This window comes from Lethenteron reissneri, chromosome 42 (genome assembly GCF_015708825.2).
Source record: "Lethenteron reissneri isolate LAM-NWPU_2019-01 chromosome 42, ASM1570882v1, whole genome shotgun sequence".
Taxonomy (NCBI): domain Eukaryota; kingdom Metazoa; phylum Chordata; class Hyperoartia; order Petromyzontiformes; family Petromyzontidae; genus Lethenteron; species Lethenteron reissneri.
Window position 1 is genome coordinate 7,211,987 of NC_083820.1, and position 20,231 is coordinate 7,232,217.

General features: G+C 58.0%; 3 protein-coding genes across 4 annotated transcripts in view; all 3 read left to right on the forward strand.

Moving 5' to 3' along the window:
* Positions 1-3,729, forward strand: part of LOC133352834 (plectin-like) — a 61,059-nt gene extending 57,330 nt beyond the window's left edge. For both annotated transcript variants that reach the window (XM_061568763.1, XM_061568764.1), the window contains exons 23-26: positions 408-604; positions 1,019-1,220; positions 2,470-2,609; positions 3,558-3,729. In XM_061568763.1, the coding sequence (XP_061424747.1) occupies positions 408-604; positions 1,019-1,220; positions 2,470-2,495 (425 nt within the window). In that variant the 3' untranslated portion in view covers positions 2,496-2,609; positions 3,558-3,729. The remainder of the gene's footprint in view (positions 1-407; positions 605-1,018; positions 1,221-2,469; positions 2,610-3,557) is intronic.
* LOC133352920 (uncharacterized) lies at positions 2,709-8,675 on the forward strand. The gene is made up of 7 exons (XM_061568925.1): positions 2,709-2,822; positions 3,558-3,760; positions 4,152-4,323; positions 4,728-4,811; positions 6,090-6,197; positions 7,448-7,549; positions 8,108-8,675. The coding sequence occupies exons 1-7, from the start codon at positions 2,709-2,711 to the stop codon at positions 8,504-8,506; spliced, it is 1,182 nt and encodes a 393-aa protein (XP_061424909.1). The 3' UTR covers positions 8,507-8,675.
* On the forward strand, positions 8,617-14,864 carry LOC133352921 (plectin-like). The gene is given in 6 exon segments (XM_061568926.1): positions 8,617-8,724; positions 8,759-8,956; positions 9,209-9,391; positions 9,928-9,963; positions 9,965-10,777; positions 10,779-14,864. Coding segments are annotated over 6 exon segments (2,268 nt in total). The 3' UTR covers positions 11,709-14,864.
* Positions 14,865-20,231: the final 5,367 nt, after the last annotated feature.

A 20,231-nucleotide genomic window follows, 5' to 3' on the forward strand; every position in this document is an offset into this window, starting at 1 on the left:
CCTATGGGAGGCCCAGCACCGGTGCACTGTGAGAGGGAATCGCACGTGAACCGCCGTGTTCATAGCAAAGAGCGCTAACTGCTGCGCCACCGCTCCCCATCACCACGATGGCGAGATATTTACTCCCTCACCTGGTATACAGTGGATTTTTCTCCAGGTCCTCCACTTTTTCCCCACTTTTAGAATCAACGTGCGTTCAAGAGTATTTGGCTGCTGTAAAATTCCACATGATAAGCCACTTGGTTGCTCTATCATTCGTGGTCAGGTCGCTTCGGGAAAAAAGAGCGATACAGCTCAGTGGACCAGACCCGTTAAAACAAAAATAAAAACACCTTGGTTTAGTTTTAGTTTGCTCGCGCTCCGCTCGTGCACACTCTCACGCGCACGGTGTTCGCCTGCACCCGCAGCCGCTTCTGCGGCCGCCGCCGCAGCCGCCGCCGCGGCCGCAGCGGCCCGGGAGAGCGAGCGGGCCGCCTCGTTGCTGCGCGAGATCTCGGCGCGGCTGGAGCGATGCCGCGAGACGATGGAGCGAGGGGTGGAGGCGGCGGTCGACGGGCCGCCCCGACTCCCCGACCACCTCCGAGCGCGACTCGCGGAGCACAAGGTGCCGCTCCCGCAGGACACGCGGACGCATGGACACAGAGACGCATAGGACATGACACACGGACACGACACACGGACACGGGGACATGCGGACACACGGACAGATAGGACACATGGACACACACAAATCCAGACGCGTGGACACGACACACTGGACACGGGTACATACGGACACACGGACAGATGGACACATACAAACGCAGACGCGTGGACACGTGAACACATGGAGACACGTGGATACAGCGGAAACACGTGAACACGTGGGCACACAGACACGGGGACGCATGGACACACAACAAACGCAGACACATGGACGTGAGTCAACCTAGGCGAGGTCTCAGGACCGCTCCCCACACACACACACACACGCGTGCAAACAACCGGCACCTCCGCCATGCTGTACTCGTGGGCCTAGGTGACAGAGGAGGAGCTGGCGAGCAGTCGGGGAGGAGCTGCCTGGCGTGGCCGTGGCCATCGAGGCGGCGGCGACGGCGGCGGCAGCTTCTCCTGCCGCAGTCGCCGGGGCGCCGCGCGGACGCCGCGCTCGGCACGGAGCTCGGCCGCGTGCAGCGGGAGCACCAGCTGCTGCTGCACGCCTCGTCGCTCTACGGCAGCAGGTGCCTACACGCCGCTGCACCACCGGCACCGGAAACCCCCGGGTTCGCGTTCGCGGTCATTACCCGGAGTGCCTCCTGAACCGCCGTGGAAACCCAGGGGGTCGGCAGCCCAAACTAACGAGAAGAGCCGTTTTTCTTCTTTCTAATTTGGTAATTAAGAAAAAATAAATCCATAAATATTTAAAGACCTGCAATGCACGTGGATACGAGACGGTAGTACTTAGTAAACAATGTCACGAAGCGGTCCTTAAAGAGCTGCATGTGGATCTGAGCCGTGGGTTACTGACCCCTGCCCATGGTAAACTGGGCCCCCTCGATCAGGAAGTTGGCAGCCCAAAATGACAAGCAGAGGCATTTTTTTCGAATTTCATAATCGCATGTAACCTAACAGAGACAAAGATTCTCCGTATAGCATTTAACAGACTGCTGGGGCAAGTGCTGTTAGAGAGCACCTACGAAGGCCGGCACGGTACACGAGAGGGTGGGTGGCCAGCACCATGCCCGGCAGCATTTGTCTCCCCAGTGGCGACGTTTACACACCGCACCAGGTACTCATTTGAGGCTGAGTCTGCCCAGGAACAGTTCAGATAATTGTCAGTGGTGTTGGGCCGTGAGCGGGGAATCGAACTCGGGTCGCAGGGTTCGTAGTACCGCAATGCGCTAACCACTGCTCCTCCGCTCCCCAAACCACACGGACCGCCACCACCACCATACGGAATCTTGCCATGGGGGAAGGTGCCATCCTGGTGCCCCCTCTTGTGACGACGCGTCGTCAATACCGCCCCACCAAACAATTGACCGCCAGACCCGGACAGAGTCCTCAGCAACCAGGTCTGGCACAAAACTATGCCAGTAAACTGCGGCAAAGTCCAACACAGCAACAATACCTGGTGCCGGACCACTATACAGATCAATGCCTTCCACCTGGACTGTACTGGGTCCAACCTGGACAGGTGGCAGCCCTATTCTTGGCGTGACCTCTGCTTGGGTGGCAGCAGGAATTAATTGCATCGAGATGTGGTACCGGTATTGTTGCTGTGTTGAACTTTACTGCTGCCCACTGCACGGTATTGATAATAGACCTATTCTTGCCGACTGAGAAATCTCCCCGGCTTTGCTCCACAGTAGAACGGACGGCATCCGCACGCCAACGGCTGTCCCAGCGCACAAAGTTCTCCACATTTTCTGCGACCCGCCCCCTTGCCGCCGCCCGCCGCGCGCGCTTAACAACAATGGCGCTGTCACGCAGGCTGCGGTCCCTGGAGGTGTTGCTGAAGAACCTTGAGAACGCCGAGGAGGCCACCTCGAGCCTCGAGGGCAGGCTAGGGCGAGGGAGGCTTCGCGCCGTGCGAGGCCGTGGCCCTGGAGGAGCTGCGGTCGCGTCTCGCGGTGAGCGGAAAAAAACGCGCGGCCAGACCCACTGCGGGCACCGTGGGGTCAATCTGCTGATCGGTGAAGGCCTTCCCTCCCGAGCCTCGGCCTCCTTTTATGGCCTGCTCGCCGGCCAATCGCATCGGTCCATCAGCGCGGCGCTTCGAACGTCGCGAATTTGACCGCAGGCAAAATTTGCGGCGGTGGATGTCGGAGCGGTTCCAGCTGAGTGTTCGCAGTAAGCACCCTGCTTCGGGCTTACGAAGTGTAGTAACAATATGCGGACTTGCTGCTTTGCAACAGGTATGTATTTGGTGTTGTGCACATCTCGACACACCTGTTTCATCGCCAGAAAAGGGGGTAAAGCCTATTGTAATTTTTTAAATCGTCTTGGTACTGGCAAAAAAAGGGACATTTCGGATGACTTTAGGTGGCCCGGTCTGTCTACACGGTGACATCGAGGAGACTTTCCCACCGCTTCCAACGCGAAAGATATTACTGCGGCATCATCGTTGGTGGAGATTACTGCCAGCGAGGTGAATGCCAAGACCTAATCGCTGTGATGCGGCCGGGCGGCTTGGCCGTTTTGCCGAAACTGCCCACAATCGGTTAATTCAGTGATTCAGCCTATCATTCAGCCTATCATGGGGGGGGGGGGGGCGATAAAACAACTTCCACTTTGTGGGGGAAGTCAACAGCACCCCCCCCAAACTCCCCTTCCCCCCCCCCCCCAACCTCGCCTGCCATAGCGATGCTGAATTCCCACCACAGGCGCTGCAGGACTGCAAATGTGAGACGAGCATCGATTCCGCGCTCATTCGAGCTGCAGGTCACTTCGGCTCGCACGGAGTTGACGGGCACTGGCCGCTTTGTTGAACGTGGCCACCTCTCTCCGTGGCCTCCTACGGCCGCGTGCCCCCCTCCCCATCTCGCCCCCACCGCCCTCCGCGGGCCTCCCCCTTCCAGGACCTGCAGCGCGACGCCGCGCGTGGCGGCGCGGCGTTTCAGTCGCTCCGCTCCTCGCTGTCCGAGTCGGAGGCGGCGAGCGAGCGGCTGCTGGGGACGCTGGCGGGGACCGGCGCCGGGGAGCCGGCGGCGCGGGCTTGCCGCGACGCCGTGGACGGACTGCTGGGGCGCTGGGCCGACGCCACGCAGCGGCTGGCGGCACGGTGAGCGTCGCGCTGCACCGCCGTCCGCTGGGCTCGCCCGCTCATAGCGGAAAGGTCACGCCGGTTTTTGTTGCACGCGGGAGGTGCGCGGGTTCGATCCCGAACCCTGGCGCCTGCTGCGCGTTTGGAGTTTGCGCGTCACTCTCGGCGAAGTGACAGCTCGACTAAGTGGCTCATCACGTGGACGTTTTATGTCGGCCACAGGAACGCGCGAACGTCGATTCTAAGAATGTAGAGAGGATAAAAATTCCACGCGACAACGGGGAGGGGGAGAAAGACACGCAAATATACAGCAGGCGACAGGGTTGTGATGGAACCCACGACCTCCTGTATACCAGGCGAGGTAGTTAACATCTCGCCACCGTTGCGCCTCGGTTGGCTCCGCGAGCAGGCTGGGCGACGCGTTGGCGCTCGAGGGCGGCCTGCGCGCCTACTGGGACGGCCGCGACTGGCTCCGTGCATTCCTGGCCGACGCCGGCGCCCGGCAGGACGCGCTGGATCTCCGTGGCGAGGATCGCGACGCAACGCGGGAGGGGGCGGTGAGCACGCTGCACGTGCAGAAGGTGAGGCGCCCGCTCCGCTTGGTTTTGGGCACGCGGGACGGAAGGAGGGGACAGTCTTCGCTGTGAGCGAGCCGATGGCCCCCGGTTCGCCGACTCTCGGGCAGCTTTCGCGGGCCGCAAGAGCATGCCGGCGTCGCACTTCCAAATTTTTTGGCAAACTCGAGAATAACCCGCGACGTCAGAGTTCCGGGCCGATGGCTCCGAACCCCACGCCAACGTCGGCACGATCGCCGGGGGCATTCGACATCCTTGGCAGAGCAGCCGTGCCGGCCGTGTGCCGAGTCGCCTCTGTGCCGCACGCGGGGGGGGGGGGGGGGCGCACACTAACGAATGTTTTTGTTTTGTTTGTCGTCGTCGTTGTTGACGTCACGTGGGGCTGTCGTCACGTGGTGCTGTCGTCACAGACGCTGCTGGTGGAGCTGGAGGAGAACGAGCACAAGCTGAGCGAATGCGGGGAGCGGGCCAAGCAGTGCGCCGCTCACATGAAGGTAGGCAGGCAATGTCTGGCCGATAAGTTGGTCGGTATGGAGGGTGGGGGTACCGGTGGGGGCAGAGGGGTGCGTGGTCGCTTCAGAGATTGCTCGCCACTGATGTTCGCCATGGAAGGGCACAGAACTCAGGTTGCCCGTAGTGATAGGGGTATTGAGGGGGGTAGGGTAGTGATAGGTGCAGTGGTAGGGGTCGTTAAAGGGGTAGTTATAAGGGTTGCGGTCGTGATAGGGGTAGTGATAAAATAGCGATAGGGGTATTGATAGTAATATGGGTTGGGGTAGTGATAGGTATTGGTGTAGTGATAGGGGTTGGGGTAGTAGTAGTAATAGGGGTAGTTGTAGTAATAGGGGTAGTGATAGGGGTTGGGGTAGTGGTAGGGGTTGGGGTAGTGACAGGGGTTGGGGGTAGTGGTAGTGATAGGGGTTGTGGTAGTGGTAGTAATAGGGGTAGTGATAGGGGTTGGGGTAGTGATAGGGGTTGGGGTAGTGGTAGTAATAGGGGTAGTGGTAGGGGTTAGGGTAGTGGTAGGGGTTGGGGTAGTGGTAGGGGTTGGGGTAGTGACAGGGGTTGGGGTAGTGACAGGGGTTGGGGTAGTGACAGGGGTTGGGGTAGTGACAGGGGTTGGGGTAGTGACAGGGGTTGGGGCAGTGACAGGGGTTGGGGCAGTGACAGGGGTTGGGGCAGTGACAGGGGCTGGGGCAGTGACAGGGGTTGGGGCAGTGACAGGGGTTGGGGTAGTGACAGGGGTTGGGGTAGTGACAGGGGCTGGGGTAGTGGTAGGGGCTGGGGTAGTGGTAGGGGTTGGGGTAGTGACAGGGGTTGGGGTAGTGGTAGGGGTTGGGGTAGTGACAGGGGTTGGGGTAGTGACAGGGGTTGGGGTAGTGGTAGGCCTGATCATAGCTGAGTGGCGGGGGCAGGGAGTAGCAGTGTGATGATGGGAGAGCGGAGACTAGGCATTTGGCGAAACGTCTCGGTGCAGCGGCACCGTCCGGGAAAACGGGCCCTCGAGACGCGGCGACTGCCTTGTCTGGTGGGCACGCGCATGACGTTGCACAATATCGGGCGTGTGTGTGTGCGTGTGTGTGCTTGCGTGCGTGTGTGTGTGTGCGTGTGTGTGTGCGCGTGCGTGTGTGCTTGTGTGTGTGCGTGTGTTTGCGTGTGCGTGTGTGTGTTTGCGTGCGTGTGTGTGTGCTTGCGTGCGTGTGTGTGCGTGTGTGTGTGCGTGTGTGTGTGCTTGCGTGCGTGTGCGTGTGTGCGTGTGGCCATGCTGGCAGGCCTACGACATCGCGGTGAAGAGCTACCGGACTGCGGTCGAGGTCCGCGTTGGTGCTCCAGCCAAGGGGCAGGACATGGCTTCGTCGGGCGACGTCCTCACGGCAGAGGTGACGCAGTTAAACTACAAGCGCTGAACATTTTGGTTGTTATTTGAGAGAGGTGAGGCCCACCGAGCTACATAGCTCATTTGTCGGAAGAGACCCGGCCGCAGATGATAGACTCAACCAAGGGGCTTATCATCACGCGGGAATTGATAGCAACCAAATACTCCAAACGAGTGATGTTGATTCTAAATGTGGAGGGGAAAACCGGAAGACCTAGAGAAAAATCTATGTGACCACGGGGAGAGAGAGACACGCCAACTCCAGATATATAGTCGCCAGGCTCGGGATCGATCCCGCGACCTCCTGTATACCGGGCGAGGTAGTCGACATCTCGCCACCGTGGCGCCCAGTTGAACACGTGCCGTCATGGTGCATCAGTGGGGAATACCTCAATAGACGTGGGGTCCTTTCCCTATCCGCTGCTGGATGAAGTACTCCTCCCGCCAACACCGTCATCATCATCACTATCATTATCACCACCCTCACCATCGTAATATCTCATCCACCACACGGTGTTCAACCACCACCAATACCACCACCACACTGCAGGTCACAACAACAAAATACAAAGACAAAGATCCCTCGTATAGCCATAACAGACTGTTGGGGCAAGTCCTATTAGCAAGCAACTCTGAAGGTAGCCACGGCAAACACGAGGGAGTGGGTGGCCAACACCACGCCCGGCCGGCTTTGTCCCTCGAGAGGCGATGTTTACACACCGCCACTAGTTACACATTGACCTAGGGGAGGAGGCCCTGGACCGGTTCAGATAATCGTCACTGGTGTTGGCTGCAAGCGGGAAGCACCGGGTTCGTTGTGCAGCGCGTGAACTGCTCCCCACAACATACACACTCACACTCGCTCACACACCCACGTACCCACACACACGCCCACTCACTCACATCCACTCACTCACCCACTGAATCACCATCCACTCACCCACCCACTCACCACACTGCAGGTCACCTCACTCCTCTTTCTGCTTCTTCCCTCGCACTGCTCCACTTGGGAATTCCATCATTCCATCATCATCATCATCGTCGTCTCTTTTCCCCGAGCCTTTATAATCATAAAAATAACAATAACGTGCGATTCGATAAACGTATTCCACTCTATATTTATTACAACTTTGAAACTGGTGCTGTTTGTTGCTGGCCGCTTGAAGTTGGGGGCCTCTGGGCCCTGCGCAGAGAGAAAAAAACTCGAGACGAACCGACCAGCATCACACCGACTCGTCATGTTGCCATCAACAGGTGCAGGAGTTGAACTCGGGCTACGCCGAGCTGATGGGCCGAGCTCGTTCCAACCTGGAGGCCCTGGAGAGCCACCTGCTTCACCTGGAGACCTGCGAGAAGGTGTGAAGCATCACCACCACCGCCATTATCACCACCATCACCACCGCAATCACCACTGCCATCATCACCGCCATCACCACTGCCATCATCACCACCATCACCACCGCCATCATCACCGCCATTACCACCGCCATCATCACCACCATCACCACCGCCATCTCCACCGACATCATCACCGCCATCACCACCGCCATCAGCACCATCGCCACTATTGTCACCAACACCTTTACCACGATTGTCACTGCCATCATCGCCACCACCACCATCACCATCCTCAACACCACCAACATCATCATCGTCACCACCATCACCACCATCATTGTAAGCACCATCAAAATTCTCACAATCATAGTGTTGTAATCAAATTATCTTCATCCTCATAATTGTTGTCATCGCCACCATCATAAAAACCATCGTCACCACCATCATCATCATCGCCACCGTCACCACTGATGCCAACCATCATAACCACCACCGTCAACCACCACCGCCACCACAACCATCAACGTTGTCACCACCGCCACCGTCCCCACACGGCCGCGCATTGTTTCTGCGCAGGACTCTGCGAGCGTCTCGCTGGCCAACGGCGACGCGGACGACCCCGACCGCCGCCGCAAGGAGGAGATCTCATTCCAGGGCCTGCGCGGCGGCGCCGTGACGCTGTGGCAGCTAGAACGCGCCGGCGCCGTGGACCCCGACACATCGCTGCAGCTCGTCCGTGGCTCCCTCTCCGTCGAGGACGTCTCTGGCGCCTTCGAACTGCTACCTGGACGGGCGCCGCAGCGTCGTCGGACTGCTCGTGGAGGCCACGGGCCAGAAGGTGTCCCCGTACGAGGCCTTCCACCGCGGCCTGCTCAAGCCTGCCGCCGCCCTGGAGCTGCTCGAGGCCCAGGCCGCGACGGGTCTCCTCGTCGACCCGGCCGACGGCAGGCAGCTTCACCGTGGAGGAGGCCGTGAGCCACGGCCTGGTCGGCCGGGAGTTCGAGCAGCAGCTGCTTGAGGCCGAACGGGCCGTCACGGGATACGTGGACCCGGCCACCGAGGCCAAGGCGTCGCTCTTCCTGGTGATGCAGCGGGGGCTGATCCCGCGCGAGCAGGCCCTGCGTCTGCTCGAGGCCCAGCTGGCCACGGGCGGCATCGTCGACCCGTGGGCGGGCCACCGGCTGCCCGTGGAGGCGGCCTACTGAGCGAGGCCTCGTCGACGAGGAGACGGTCGGGCTGCTGTCGGATGCAAGCGGCGATGCCGGTTCGGGCGGCTTCTCGGACCCCGGCACGGAGGAGCGGCTGCCGTACCGGCGGCTCGTGGAGCGCTGCGTCGCCGACCCGGACACGGGCCTGCGCGTGCTGCCATTGCGCAAGAGGGGCGGCAAGATTGCGCAGGACATGGTCATCAGCAAGATCGAGGAGGTGGAGAGGAATGAGCGCGGAGCAGGCGCTGTGCAACGCGGCGGCGCCTCTCATCTCCGAGTCGACGCTCACGACCAGCGAGACTCGCTACGTCAAGGTCGAGACAGGAGCTGTCCGACCTGCTCAAGGCCACGCCGCTGTCGGTGGGCGGCAGGGCGATGTCGCTCAAGGAGGTCTTCGAGAGCGAAGCAGTGGACGAGGAGACCAAGCGGCGGCTCATGGAGGAGTTCAAGGCCGGCAGGATCACCCTAGGAGGAGCTGGCGGCGTTGATGGCGGAGGCGGCAGAGGGGCGCGGGCGACATGGCGACGCAGGGAGGGAGCTCAAGTTCAGCGGCCTGCGACGGGAGCTGTCGCTTGACGAGCTCGCCAAGAGCGGCATCATCGACGGCAAGACGGCCAGCCAGCTGCTGGATGGGTCACGCAGCGTCGAGGAGGTATGGCGCAGTGATGGCACCTGCGAATCTTTACCTGGAGCCGGCGAGAGAGAGATGGCGAGAGAGAGAGAGAGAGCGAGAGAGAGAAAGAGTGAGGGAGAGAGAGGTGAGAGAGAGAGAGTGAGAGCTCGTGAACGATAGTCGAAGTGTCGGGCTACAAGGCAAAGCTGGCAAACGTGCTATGACATGGTCACTATGACATCCAAGGGGAAGGAATGGCAGGACACCTATAGCAGGACGTTGGGCTCGGGATGAATCCGAGCAGAGCACGTGATGCTTGCGAGCGTGTGTTTGGGGTGGGGGGGGACGTGGTGGGGGTGGCTTTAGTCACGTGACGTAACAATCCATCTGACTCTTGCACACAATCTCATTGGCTGGACGTTGCACGTCCCCGTCCCCCACCTAACTCCCCTTCGGCCCGCTGGCACCGCGCCCCGCCGTCGTAAACCTCGATCACCCGGCACAAACTCCTTCAATGCAGGTTCACAACCACCCTCTTCCCCCCCCCCCCTCTCCCCCCTCCTCCCCTCCACCAGGTGAGCAACTCCATCAGCTCATACCTGACGGGCACAGGGCTGCGTGGCCGGCATCTTCTTGGAGTCGACGGGCGAGACGCTCTCGGTGTACGCGGCGATGCGCCGCGGCCTGGTCCGGCCCGGCACGGCCCTCGAGCTGCTGGAGGCGCAGGCGGCCACGGGCTTCGTCGTGGACCCTGTGCTCAACGCCAAGCTCACCGTGGATGAGGCGGTCGCCGCCGGCCTCGTCGGCGACGAGTTCCACGACAAACTGCTATCGGCCGAGCGGGCCGTCACCGGCTACCTGGACCCGTACACCGACCAGCACATCTCGCTCTTCCAGGCGATGAAGAGGAACCTGGTGGTGCGCGACCATGGCGTGCGACTCCTGGAGGCGCAGATCGCCACCGGCGGCGTCATCGACCCACAGGCGAGCCACCGGCTGCCCCTGGAGGCGGCCTACGAGCGAGGCCTCATCGACGAGAAGACCAACGCCGTGCTGCTCGACCCGCTGCAGGTCACCAAGGGCTTCTTCGACCCCAACACGGAGGAGAACCTGACCTACGCCGCGCTGCTGGCGCGCTGCTCACCGGACGCGCGCACGGGCCTCGCGCTGCTCGCGTTGCGCGAGAGAAGGGCGCCTCACCAGCGCAAGATGTCGTCGACATCGAGCGTGCGCCAGCGCCGCGTGCTGGTCGTCGACCCGGACACGGGCAAGCGCGTGACGGTGTACGAGGCGTTCTCGCGCGGAGTCATCGACCGGGCCATGTACCTCAAGTTCTCCAAGCAGGAGTGCGAGTGGGAGGAGATCAACGTGACGGCGGACGACGACGGGGGCGCCACCTCCTCCACGCTGGTGGACAAGCGCTCAGGGCCGGCGCTTCTGCCTGGACGACGCCCTGGCCGCCGGCGTCATCGACGACGCCGTCCTCCGGCGCTATCGCTCGGGCGAAATGTCCATCTTCGAGCTGGGGGACCGGCTCAGCACCAGCGGGCTCGCCGCTGGCGAAGGCGCCGCGTCGCCCAACCAGCCACTGTCGCCGGCCCTCGACAACAACGACGCCGCCGGCGCCGACCCGGCGTGGAGCGACCCCACGGAGGAGACGGCGCCGATCGCCGGCGTCCTCGACGGGAACACCGGCGAGGTGATCTCCGTCGGCGAGGCCGCACGGCGCCGGTTACTCGACGGCGCCACGGCGCTCGCGCTGCTCGAGGCGCAGGCCTGCACGGGCGGCGTCCTGGACCCGGCCACGGGGGAGCGGCACTCGGTCGCGCGGGCCGCGGCGCTCGGCCTCGTCGAGAAGTTCACGGCGGAGAAGCTGTCGCTGGCCGAGAAGGCGTTCGCCGGCTTCGAGGAGCCCGGCACGGGGCGGCTCGTCTCGACGGCACTCGCCATGCGCCGCGGCTGGCTCTTCCCCGAGGTGGCGCAGCGACTGCTCGAGGCGCAGTACCTGACGGGCGGGCTGGTGCGGCCCGGAGCCGGCGGGCGGGCGAGCGTGACGGAGGCGCTGGCGAGTGGCGAGCTGGACGACGCGGCGGCGCGGAGGCTGCGCGACGCCGGCGCCCACGCGCGCGTGCTCCTCTGCCCCAAGACGCGGGCGCGCGTCACCTATGCGGAGGCGCTGGCGCGGGCCGTGCGCGACCCGACCACCGGCCTGCACTTGCTGGAGGCGGCCGGGCAGGGAGCCAGGGCCGGCCTGGTGACCGGTGGCGTCACTGTGCGGAGCGCCGTCACCTCCTCCTCCTCTTCCTTTCAGTCATTCAGTCGCTCGTCGCAGCCGGTGGCGAGCGGGCGCAGATAGAGCCGGCGCCCGCTTGGCACGTTAAGAGGGAGTCGCGGCTCGGGTCGCAGTTCACGTAGTCGCTTAAAATTGGGGGGGGAAGGGGATTCGACGGTGGATGAGAGCCCGGATGTGAATTGTGACTCTCGAGGCCGCGGAGGCGTTACACGTGTGTGCATCGGGGCTAGTTGGGGTGAGCCGGATCAGCGCGCTTCGTACCAGCTGTGTCAGACGGAGCCGGTGAGATTCCGGTTTCCGAGTCTGGTTTTTTTTCCGGCCACCCGCAAGTTAAACCGCCCTCGTCCACGCTCCTCAGCCAGGCCGGCGATGGCAGAGCAAAGCCTTTCGCGTTAGATTTGGGTTGTGCTAGATGTGGGTTATCGATCTCAAACGTGTTCCGGGTTGGGAGAATCGAGCAGCTCTCATCGATCGGCTCGAGAGATTTATCTTTTTTTAACATCGCTTCGCATTGGGCAGATGCTTGAGTGCGCCGCCTATGGGCGTGGTTGAAGAAAGCTAGCGAAGAGATTTTGTAAGTAGTTCTGTAGAGTCGCCTTCCAGCGCCATTCTCGGACACGCAAGTTCGTGCACTGCTAGCTGCCAGAGTTCCCACCGCCCCCACCACGCCCCCCCCCCACTAATTTCGGGTCGCATCTCGCAGAAAAAAGCTGGGTCGGCCAGTCCCACAAATTAGAAACTTCACGGATACTTCAACAAGTTTCCGTGAAGGAAACTTAAAAATAGTCAAGATGTCCCGGGAAGGTACGGCGCCTCCGATTGGCTTGATTTTGACACGCCCACCCACACAATAACGACTCAGCCTAATCTGCTCCTCTTGGGACCGTCAGCTTCTGTTCCGACCATGCGCCCCTGGGCTGCTCACAAGTCGTTCAATAGAAAAGCGCTCTGGAGCAGTCTGGAGCGCTCCGCACATTTAAACGCACCCTCCCCCCCCGATGATGATTACGCAACGCTCGCAAGCGTCACAAAGGGTCGCGCACGGTCACAACTTGCCATTGTAGTTCCCGTTCATCGTCAAGGGAATGACGATCGATCGCTGAACGTTTTGTGAAGCGGTCGGAGCAGCTTCACGCATCTCCTGGGGGTGGCTCACGTTCGCCTCTAAGAGAGGGTTGATGGATAGCACAGATGCCGCGAAACTCCGTTCCGTAGGGCAACGAGGAGGGGGAAAGGCGGTACGGCAAGTGGACCAATCGCCATCTGTTTCAATCTGTGTGCGGGAGAAAGTGTTACCTCCTCCGCACGCGTGGATTTTCTCCCGGCGACTCCGGTTTCTTCCCACTTTTACAAACACTCATCGTCAATATGGCCGAGCACATGTTAAAAAGAATAATAATGATGACAGGATGCTCCTGAAAAAGAGAATCCTTGTTTGCTCGGCGTGGCTTTCCTGGATTAAAAACCACATACATAACAACAATGATGATTTGTAATTACGACTATAGTTGATATATCTTGCGCAGATAATTCCGCGTTTATTTCGGCGGTGGCGGAAAACCGCGGTGGCGTGGGACAGCGGCGGCGATCGTTTTGCCGTTGCCGCGGCTCGAGATTAAAAAAAAACTAAACACTTTAAAAAAATCTTTTATCTTATCGTAGCTCTTTTTCAGAAGCGACCTGGCCATCACAAATGAGAGCTCAACGAACGAAGCGGCTTATCACCAAGTGGACATTTAAAGCAGACAAATGCTCTAAACGCGTGACGTTGATTCTAAATGTGGAGGGAAAAAGCCAGAGAGGCCCGGAGAAAAATCCTACGCGGCCACGGGGAGAGAGAGAGGCACCACCAACTCCAAATATACAGCAGCAGCAGGCGTCAGGGTCGTGATCGAACCCACGGCGTCCCGTACACCAGGCGAGGTTGTCAACATCTCGCCTAGCGACCTTGCCGGCAGGTTCCAGCTGTGCAGGTTCGTTGGTCACGTGGGCACGCGTGCGGTCGCCAGAATTCGCGCTCGGGGTCCGATCGCGAAGCGTTTGGCAGTGGGAGTCGTGTTCACACAAAACAAATATATATATATATAACTATAAGTGGCGAGGGTGTGAAAGCAGCCTTCCGTCTGACCGTGACGGGTAGTAACGAGTGTAAAGTTACCGTTAACTTAGCCTGGCTTCGCGAAGTTTAATTAACTAACAAAAAAACTAAAACCGCGGGTTAACCTTGACCCTAGGCGTTCGCGATAACACTGCGCCCTAAAGACGGAAATGGATATGGCGTAGGGTGTGGTATGAGGAGGCCTACGATGCGAGTTAAAAGGCCCTGTTGTCCTGGTGCTAGCAGAAGTGATGCCCATCAGCCACCATGATCAGCTTGAGCTGTAGACTGCTCAGCAGACAAGCCACGGTGTGAGCTCGAGGATAATGAAGGCCTTTTACCCCACGTGTTGAACTTGTTTAGCACCGTGCGTAGCCAACCGTGCTAAACACAAAAAAGCAGTTCTAAAGAAATTCGTTTTCAATCGAGATGATTTAAAAGTGCATTGCTCCAGCGGCTCCCTAATGTCGGAAGGAAGAGCGTTCCAGACGGCCGCAGAAGCGCGTCTGTGTTCGACTGCCCAGACAGAAGCCGCCGCTGCGAGGATGAGCGGAGTTCGCGCGATGGGTTCTGCTCCTCTTAGCTCACCGCGCTCTAGGAGGGCACGTCTCGGGCAATTGCCCTTCGTCCTAGCAGAGAGAGAGAGAGGAGAGGGCCAGAGAGATGAAATTCACATCTAAAATAAATAATTATCCCTGCAATGAACGACCGGCCCGGTGCAAGTGGTTATCGACGAACGAGATTTCGTTGCGTGTGCGCCCACTGCCAACTGCCAGTGTCGCGAACCTCGTTATCATCATCATGATGATCGTCGTCGTCGTCGTGGTCATTCGGCTCAACCTCGATCGGGCCCGTCGTGTAAGTCGTCCGTGCGGACGACGCTAAAGCTCGAGCGAGCTCGGAGCCCATCGACGCTGCACGCGGCTTTATTTATCGGTGCGGTGGGGTGACGCGCGACCCACAGTCTACCGAGAGGTGACAGTTTTAACGCCGTAGGCTGCTAAAAGAGTGACATTACAATATATTCAAAACGTATAACGGGCAGAGAAAAAGATATATGTCGTATATGGGTGGGCCTGGCTGTATTTCTTAGTGGCAAATAAATCCACAGCCTTCCAAGAGCAGAAGTCTCGACTGAATTATGTTCATTGTTGTTTAACCATCGGATGTGACCGTGCCTCCGTCTCTCGCGACGTGATGTTCAGCCAGCCAGCCAGCATAACTTGTTTTCCCCGAATCGACTATATTTGCATCATCATCGTCGTCGTCATCGTCATTACGTGAACATCGGGCTTGAACACCTACGTGTTAAAGGTCAGCAAGAAGCTGCTGAAGTTAGGGAGGAAGCCTGCTGTAACACCAGGTGGGTTTTAAGACGTTTACATCCAGATTTAAAACTCATTTTATTTAGAACTTATTTTGTGTGTGTTTAGTCTCTTGTGCCTCCCCTCCCGCCCGCACCTCCGATGAGCGCGGTTGGCTACGTACGGTGCAAAGGAAGTTCCAACATACACGTGGCTCAACCACCTAAATGTAAAATCACAGCTGTTGCTCTACGACGTTAACATCAGCCACACATTAAGACGCGATTTAAAAAGACTAAAAAGTGTAACCGACTGAGATTCCCGAATGTACCGAGTGAAGGGCATTCCACAATCGCGGAGTAAAAAAAAAACTCTCTCGTGTCTCCCATCGAACACAGAGTCACCGGTCTTTGTAATCTTCACAATGAGTAGATCATCTTCTTGGTTCTTTCGGTAAAGTCACGTAGAAGGGAAATAATAAAATAATAATAAAACATAATAAAATAATTATCATTATTTTATTATGTTTTATTTTTAAATAATTCTCATTATTTATTATGTTAATTTTTATTATTTTATTATTTCCCTTCTACGTGACTTTACCGAAAGAACCAAGAAGATGAATCCCTGCAGTCACGAAAGCTTTAAATTGAGTAGATCAGCAGCAGCAGCAGCACATCTCGTGAACGGCAGAACGAGCGGATCTACGTTTTTTTCCCCCCAGCGGAATGTGAAAACGTGAGCGGAAGGGTGATTTCACCGCTCCATCTCCCACGACGGGCGTCGCTCCTCCTGCCAATTCTGTCCTTTTGTTGTTGGTGTTGGTTTGCCACTCTCGTGACCCGAGGGGAGATTTGCCAGGCGATGGGGGGATGATTCGTAGAGGGGAGGGAATCGTCGAGTGGAAGATTCATCGCCGTAATATTTGCGAGGTCTGTCAGTAGGTGGCGGTAGGATTGCACCTAGCTGCGGCTTCGAGTGATTGGGGGGGGGGGGTGGCGTTTCGGAATTCTGACTCCACGAACGAAGGGGCGTTGTGGAGAACGTCAATAACTCAACGGGAATGGGCAATCTATCGCTCCCGCGGAGACAAATACTGGCCATCCACCCCCCTCGTGTACTCTCCCGGTCTTCATAGGTGCTCGCTAGAAGCACTTGTCCCAACAGTCTGTCCAAGCTATACAGGGGATCTTTGTCTTTGCTTTTTCTTTTATATGGATCTCAATGTATAATAGAGGTTATTTGGGGTAGATCGCGTAAATATATAAATGTGTCGTTAAAACCCGCCACCACCCGACACAGCCCACTAGTAAGGGTTGTCACGTCAACAGAACGTGGTCAATTCGTCACTCATACAGCACTAGTGTGTAGTGTATAGTGTAGAGTAGTGTAGTGTATAGTGTAGTGTATAGTATAGTGTATAGTGTAGATTAGTGTAGTGTATAGTTATTTTCTTTGAACCTACTATCTACGCGACTTTACCGAAAGACCCAAAGGATTTGATTTCGTGCAGTCACGAAAGCTTTAAGTCAGTGGAGCGACTTTGGAACAGGGCGAGGAGGGCGGGGAGGGAGATGAGGAGGAGGAGGTAGGGGAAGGGAGGAAGATGAGTAGGAGGAGGAGAGGGAGGAGGGAGATAAGGAGGAGGAGGGAGAGGAAGGGAGGGAGATGAGGAGGAGATGAGCAGGAGGGAGGGGAGGGAGATTAGGAGGAGATGAGGAGGAGGCCGCCGCCTCCGTGACTTCCCCCCATCGCTCCGCTCGAGTTTGCTGGATGCGACGTCTCGCCCCGGAGTCGTCGTCGTTGTTTTTTTCTTTCTCCTCCTCCTCCTTCTCCTCCTTCTCCTCCTTCTCCAGCCTCCGCCGATTGACTTATTCCCGGGCGCCCATCAGCACGCCAAGTCAATTAGCGCGCCGTGTCGAGTGCATGCAGGGGGGGGGGGGGGTATGAGATGCCAAGTTTTGTTTTTTATATCATGAAGACAAAGATCCCCCGCCCCCTCTCGGTATAGCTCCAACAGACTGTTGGGGCAAGTGCGGTTAGCGAGCAGCACCTATGAAGGTGCCCGACGAGGCACACAAAAGAGGTGGGTGGCCGACACCACGCCCGGCCGCCTTTGTCTCCCTCGTTGGCGATGTTCTGCACATCGCGACAGCTATTCACTTGAGGCTGAGTCGACCTATGGGGAGCACCAGGACCCGTTCGGATAATCGTCACTGGTTGTTGGTGGCGGTGAGCGGGAATCGAACCCGGGTCGCCGGGTCGGTAGCGCAGAGCTTTAACCGCTGCGCCACGGCTGCCCTGATATCAAACACACACGTACACTGAACCCAGTCTCGCCTTATAGACTCTGTAGGGTACTCAAATACCCCTTCCGTGGAGCCTCACGACTCTCTGCCGAGGACAGACTGCAGGGGCAAGTGCTGTGAGCGAGCACCCGTCAAGGCCGGCATGGCACCACTGCCCGCCCACCGTTGTCTCTCCGCTGCTGCTGTTTACACACCGCGCCAAGTACGCATTCAAGGCTGAGTCGACCCACCACAAAGACACACACACACAGACTCACTCACATGCAACCCATACGCGTAGTCTCTTCAATGGTCATGACCCGTTCTGAATGAGTCTGCAATAGGACGCACGTCTGCCTGCGGTAGGGAGCGGTGATTGCTTGACGCGTTCCCACGTGCGTGACCTGGGATGGCATTGCTCAGCGCCTGAGATTGCCCTTCGCGCCTGTATGTATGTGCAGATGTCAGTGATTCGGAGACGAGGATTGCAGGAGGGCACCTTTTATTTAGAACATTCAAGGTCTCGTTCAGACTCTGTCTTCTAGACAGACCTGTTCTCCACCTGATGACGGCTGCTTGCGTTGTGGCCGAAACCTCGTGAGAATTATTTTATTTTGTTTTATTTTTATTATTTTATTATTTCCATTCTACGTGACTTTACCGAAAGAACCAAGAAGATTCACGGTCTCGTCCGCACTCTGTCCACAGTGGCCTAGCCTGGCCTGTACACGACACGAGCCGTCCAACACTGACGACGCTGACTGAGACAGCCACCAACAATCCTGCAGCGCAGTGTCGAGCGACAACGAGACGAGTCCACTCCCAGAAACCGGCAGCCTCGAACCCCCCCCCCCCGCCTCCCTTTTATCCTCCCAGCGCGGCCCTGGCTCCGCCACGTCCCTTCTCGAACCCGCCAGCAGGTTCCAGGGGCCTCCTCCGGACGGGTTCCTCCGTGACCCTCGCCCCAGTTCCTCCGCCCTGCCCACACGACCCGCGCTCAGCCGGCGCGTGCCGCCGTCTGTCCACCGCAGTGGCCGCTGATGGCCACCAGCCGGCGCTATTACACTACATCTGTATGTACACCTTACAATATGAGACCTCCTTGGCCAGTAGCAAGGTATAGTAATAGGTTTTTTACCCTTTTATCTGGCACCAAAACTGACACCTTTATACAAGCGATCATGTTTGCAATAACCACAACACAAGCAGTCAAAATGCAAACAAAAAGAGACAACTCTGATAATGATATGCACTGTCCTTGAAATTGATCCACAGCCGAGAGGGCTTTTTCTTAGAGCCTAATCTCCACTGGTGTTGGACTTTTTGTTTGCATTTTGACTGCTTGTGTTGTCGTTATTGCAAACATGATCCCTTGTATAAAGGTGTCAGATTTGGTGCCAGAAAAACACCTTGTTCTCCTCTAACGCGAGAAGTTTTCATCACGCGAATTGGATACAGCGCGATGACTGTGTTAGGGGAACACATTAAAAAAAAGTATATATTTAACGCGAATGCGGATTGGATGCAACGCGATCGAGTGAACGGAACTGCGTCGCGCGGGTTAGGAACAAGCGGGTTGCACGGCTGCCTCGGCGTAGCATTGCACACGGCATCGGAATACTGCTGGATGCTTCTAGATGCTACCCATGCGTCACACGCATCTCACGTGTTATGGCGGACTGTGCCTTTACCCCGAGATTATATATCATTTATTAGAACGCGATTTTTCCATTTCGGGAAAAGCAAACTACCGTCGCGTTACAGGAGGACAGGCTGTACCTTGAACTTCTTTCGCACAGTACGCAGCCAACCGCTACCAGGCACACAGCGGCATTAGGCAGCCGCTCGCAAGAGTTGACAACTACTTCCTCCGAACGTTGTGGCAGCCACAACCCCACGGGGTCCGCTCGCCTCCTTGCCAACTCGCTTGTCGTTTGAGTTTAAGGGGGCTGCTTCTCCATCACCCTTCCCGTTCTCCCCCCAAAAACTCTTAAAACATTTTTTGTTTGTTATCTTACCAGGCAAGGCCCACAGAGATATTTTGCTTCTTTTTCAGAAGCGACCTTGCGACTACAAATGATAGCCCAACGAAGTGGCTTATTTGTCATCATGTGGATTCATGTAAAGCGGCCAAACACTCGACACGCGTGTTGATTCTAAATGCGGAGGGGAAAACCGCAGGACCACGCGGAGAGAGAGACACGCAAACTCCAATTATAGAGCAGGCGTCAGGGTCGGGATCGAACCCACGACCTCCTGCATACCAGGCGAGGGAGTTAACATCTCGCCAAAAACACTCGCCGCACACTCACCACACACTCACCGCACACTCACCGCACGCTCACCACACACTCCCCACACACTCACCGCACGCTAACCACACACTCACCGCACGCTCACCACACACTCACCACACACTCACCGCACGCTAACCACACACTCACCGCACGCTCACCGCACACTCACCACACACTCACCGCACGCTCACCACACACTCCCCACACACTCACCGCACGCTAACCACACACTCACCGCACGCTCACCACACACTCACCACACACTCACCGCACGCTAACCACACACTCACCGCACGCTCACCACACACTCACCACACACTCACCGCACGCTAACCACACACTCACCGCACGCTCACCGCACACTCACCACACACTCCCCACACACTCCCCACGCACTTGACATGGCGCGTCATTGTTGTTGTTGTTGCTGCTGTTTGCTCTTCTCGCTGTTCTTGGCTCTCGGAAGGCGTCAATATCAGAACGCGCGCGGCTGCTGCTGCTGCTGTTATTACCACAACCCTCCCCTTGCCAGCTGGCGAGGAACACCGCCCCCCCCCCCCACAATCCCCCCACAGCCCCCCCCCCCACAGTTCCCCCCA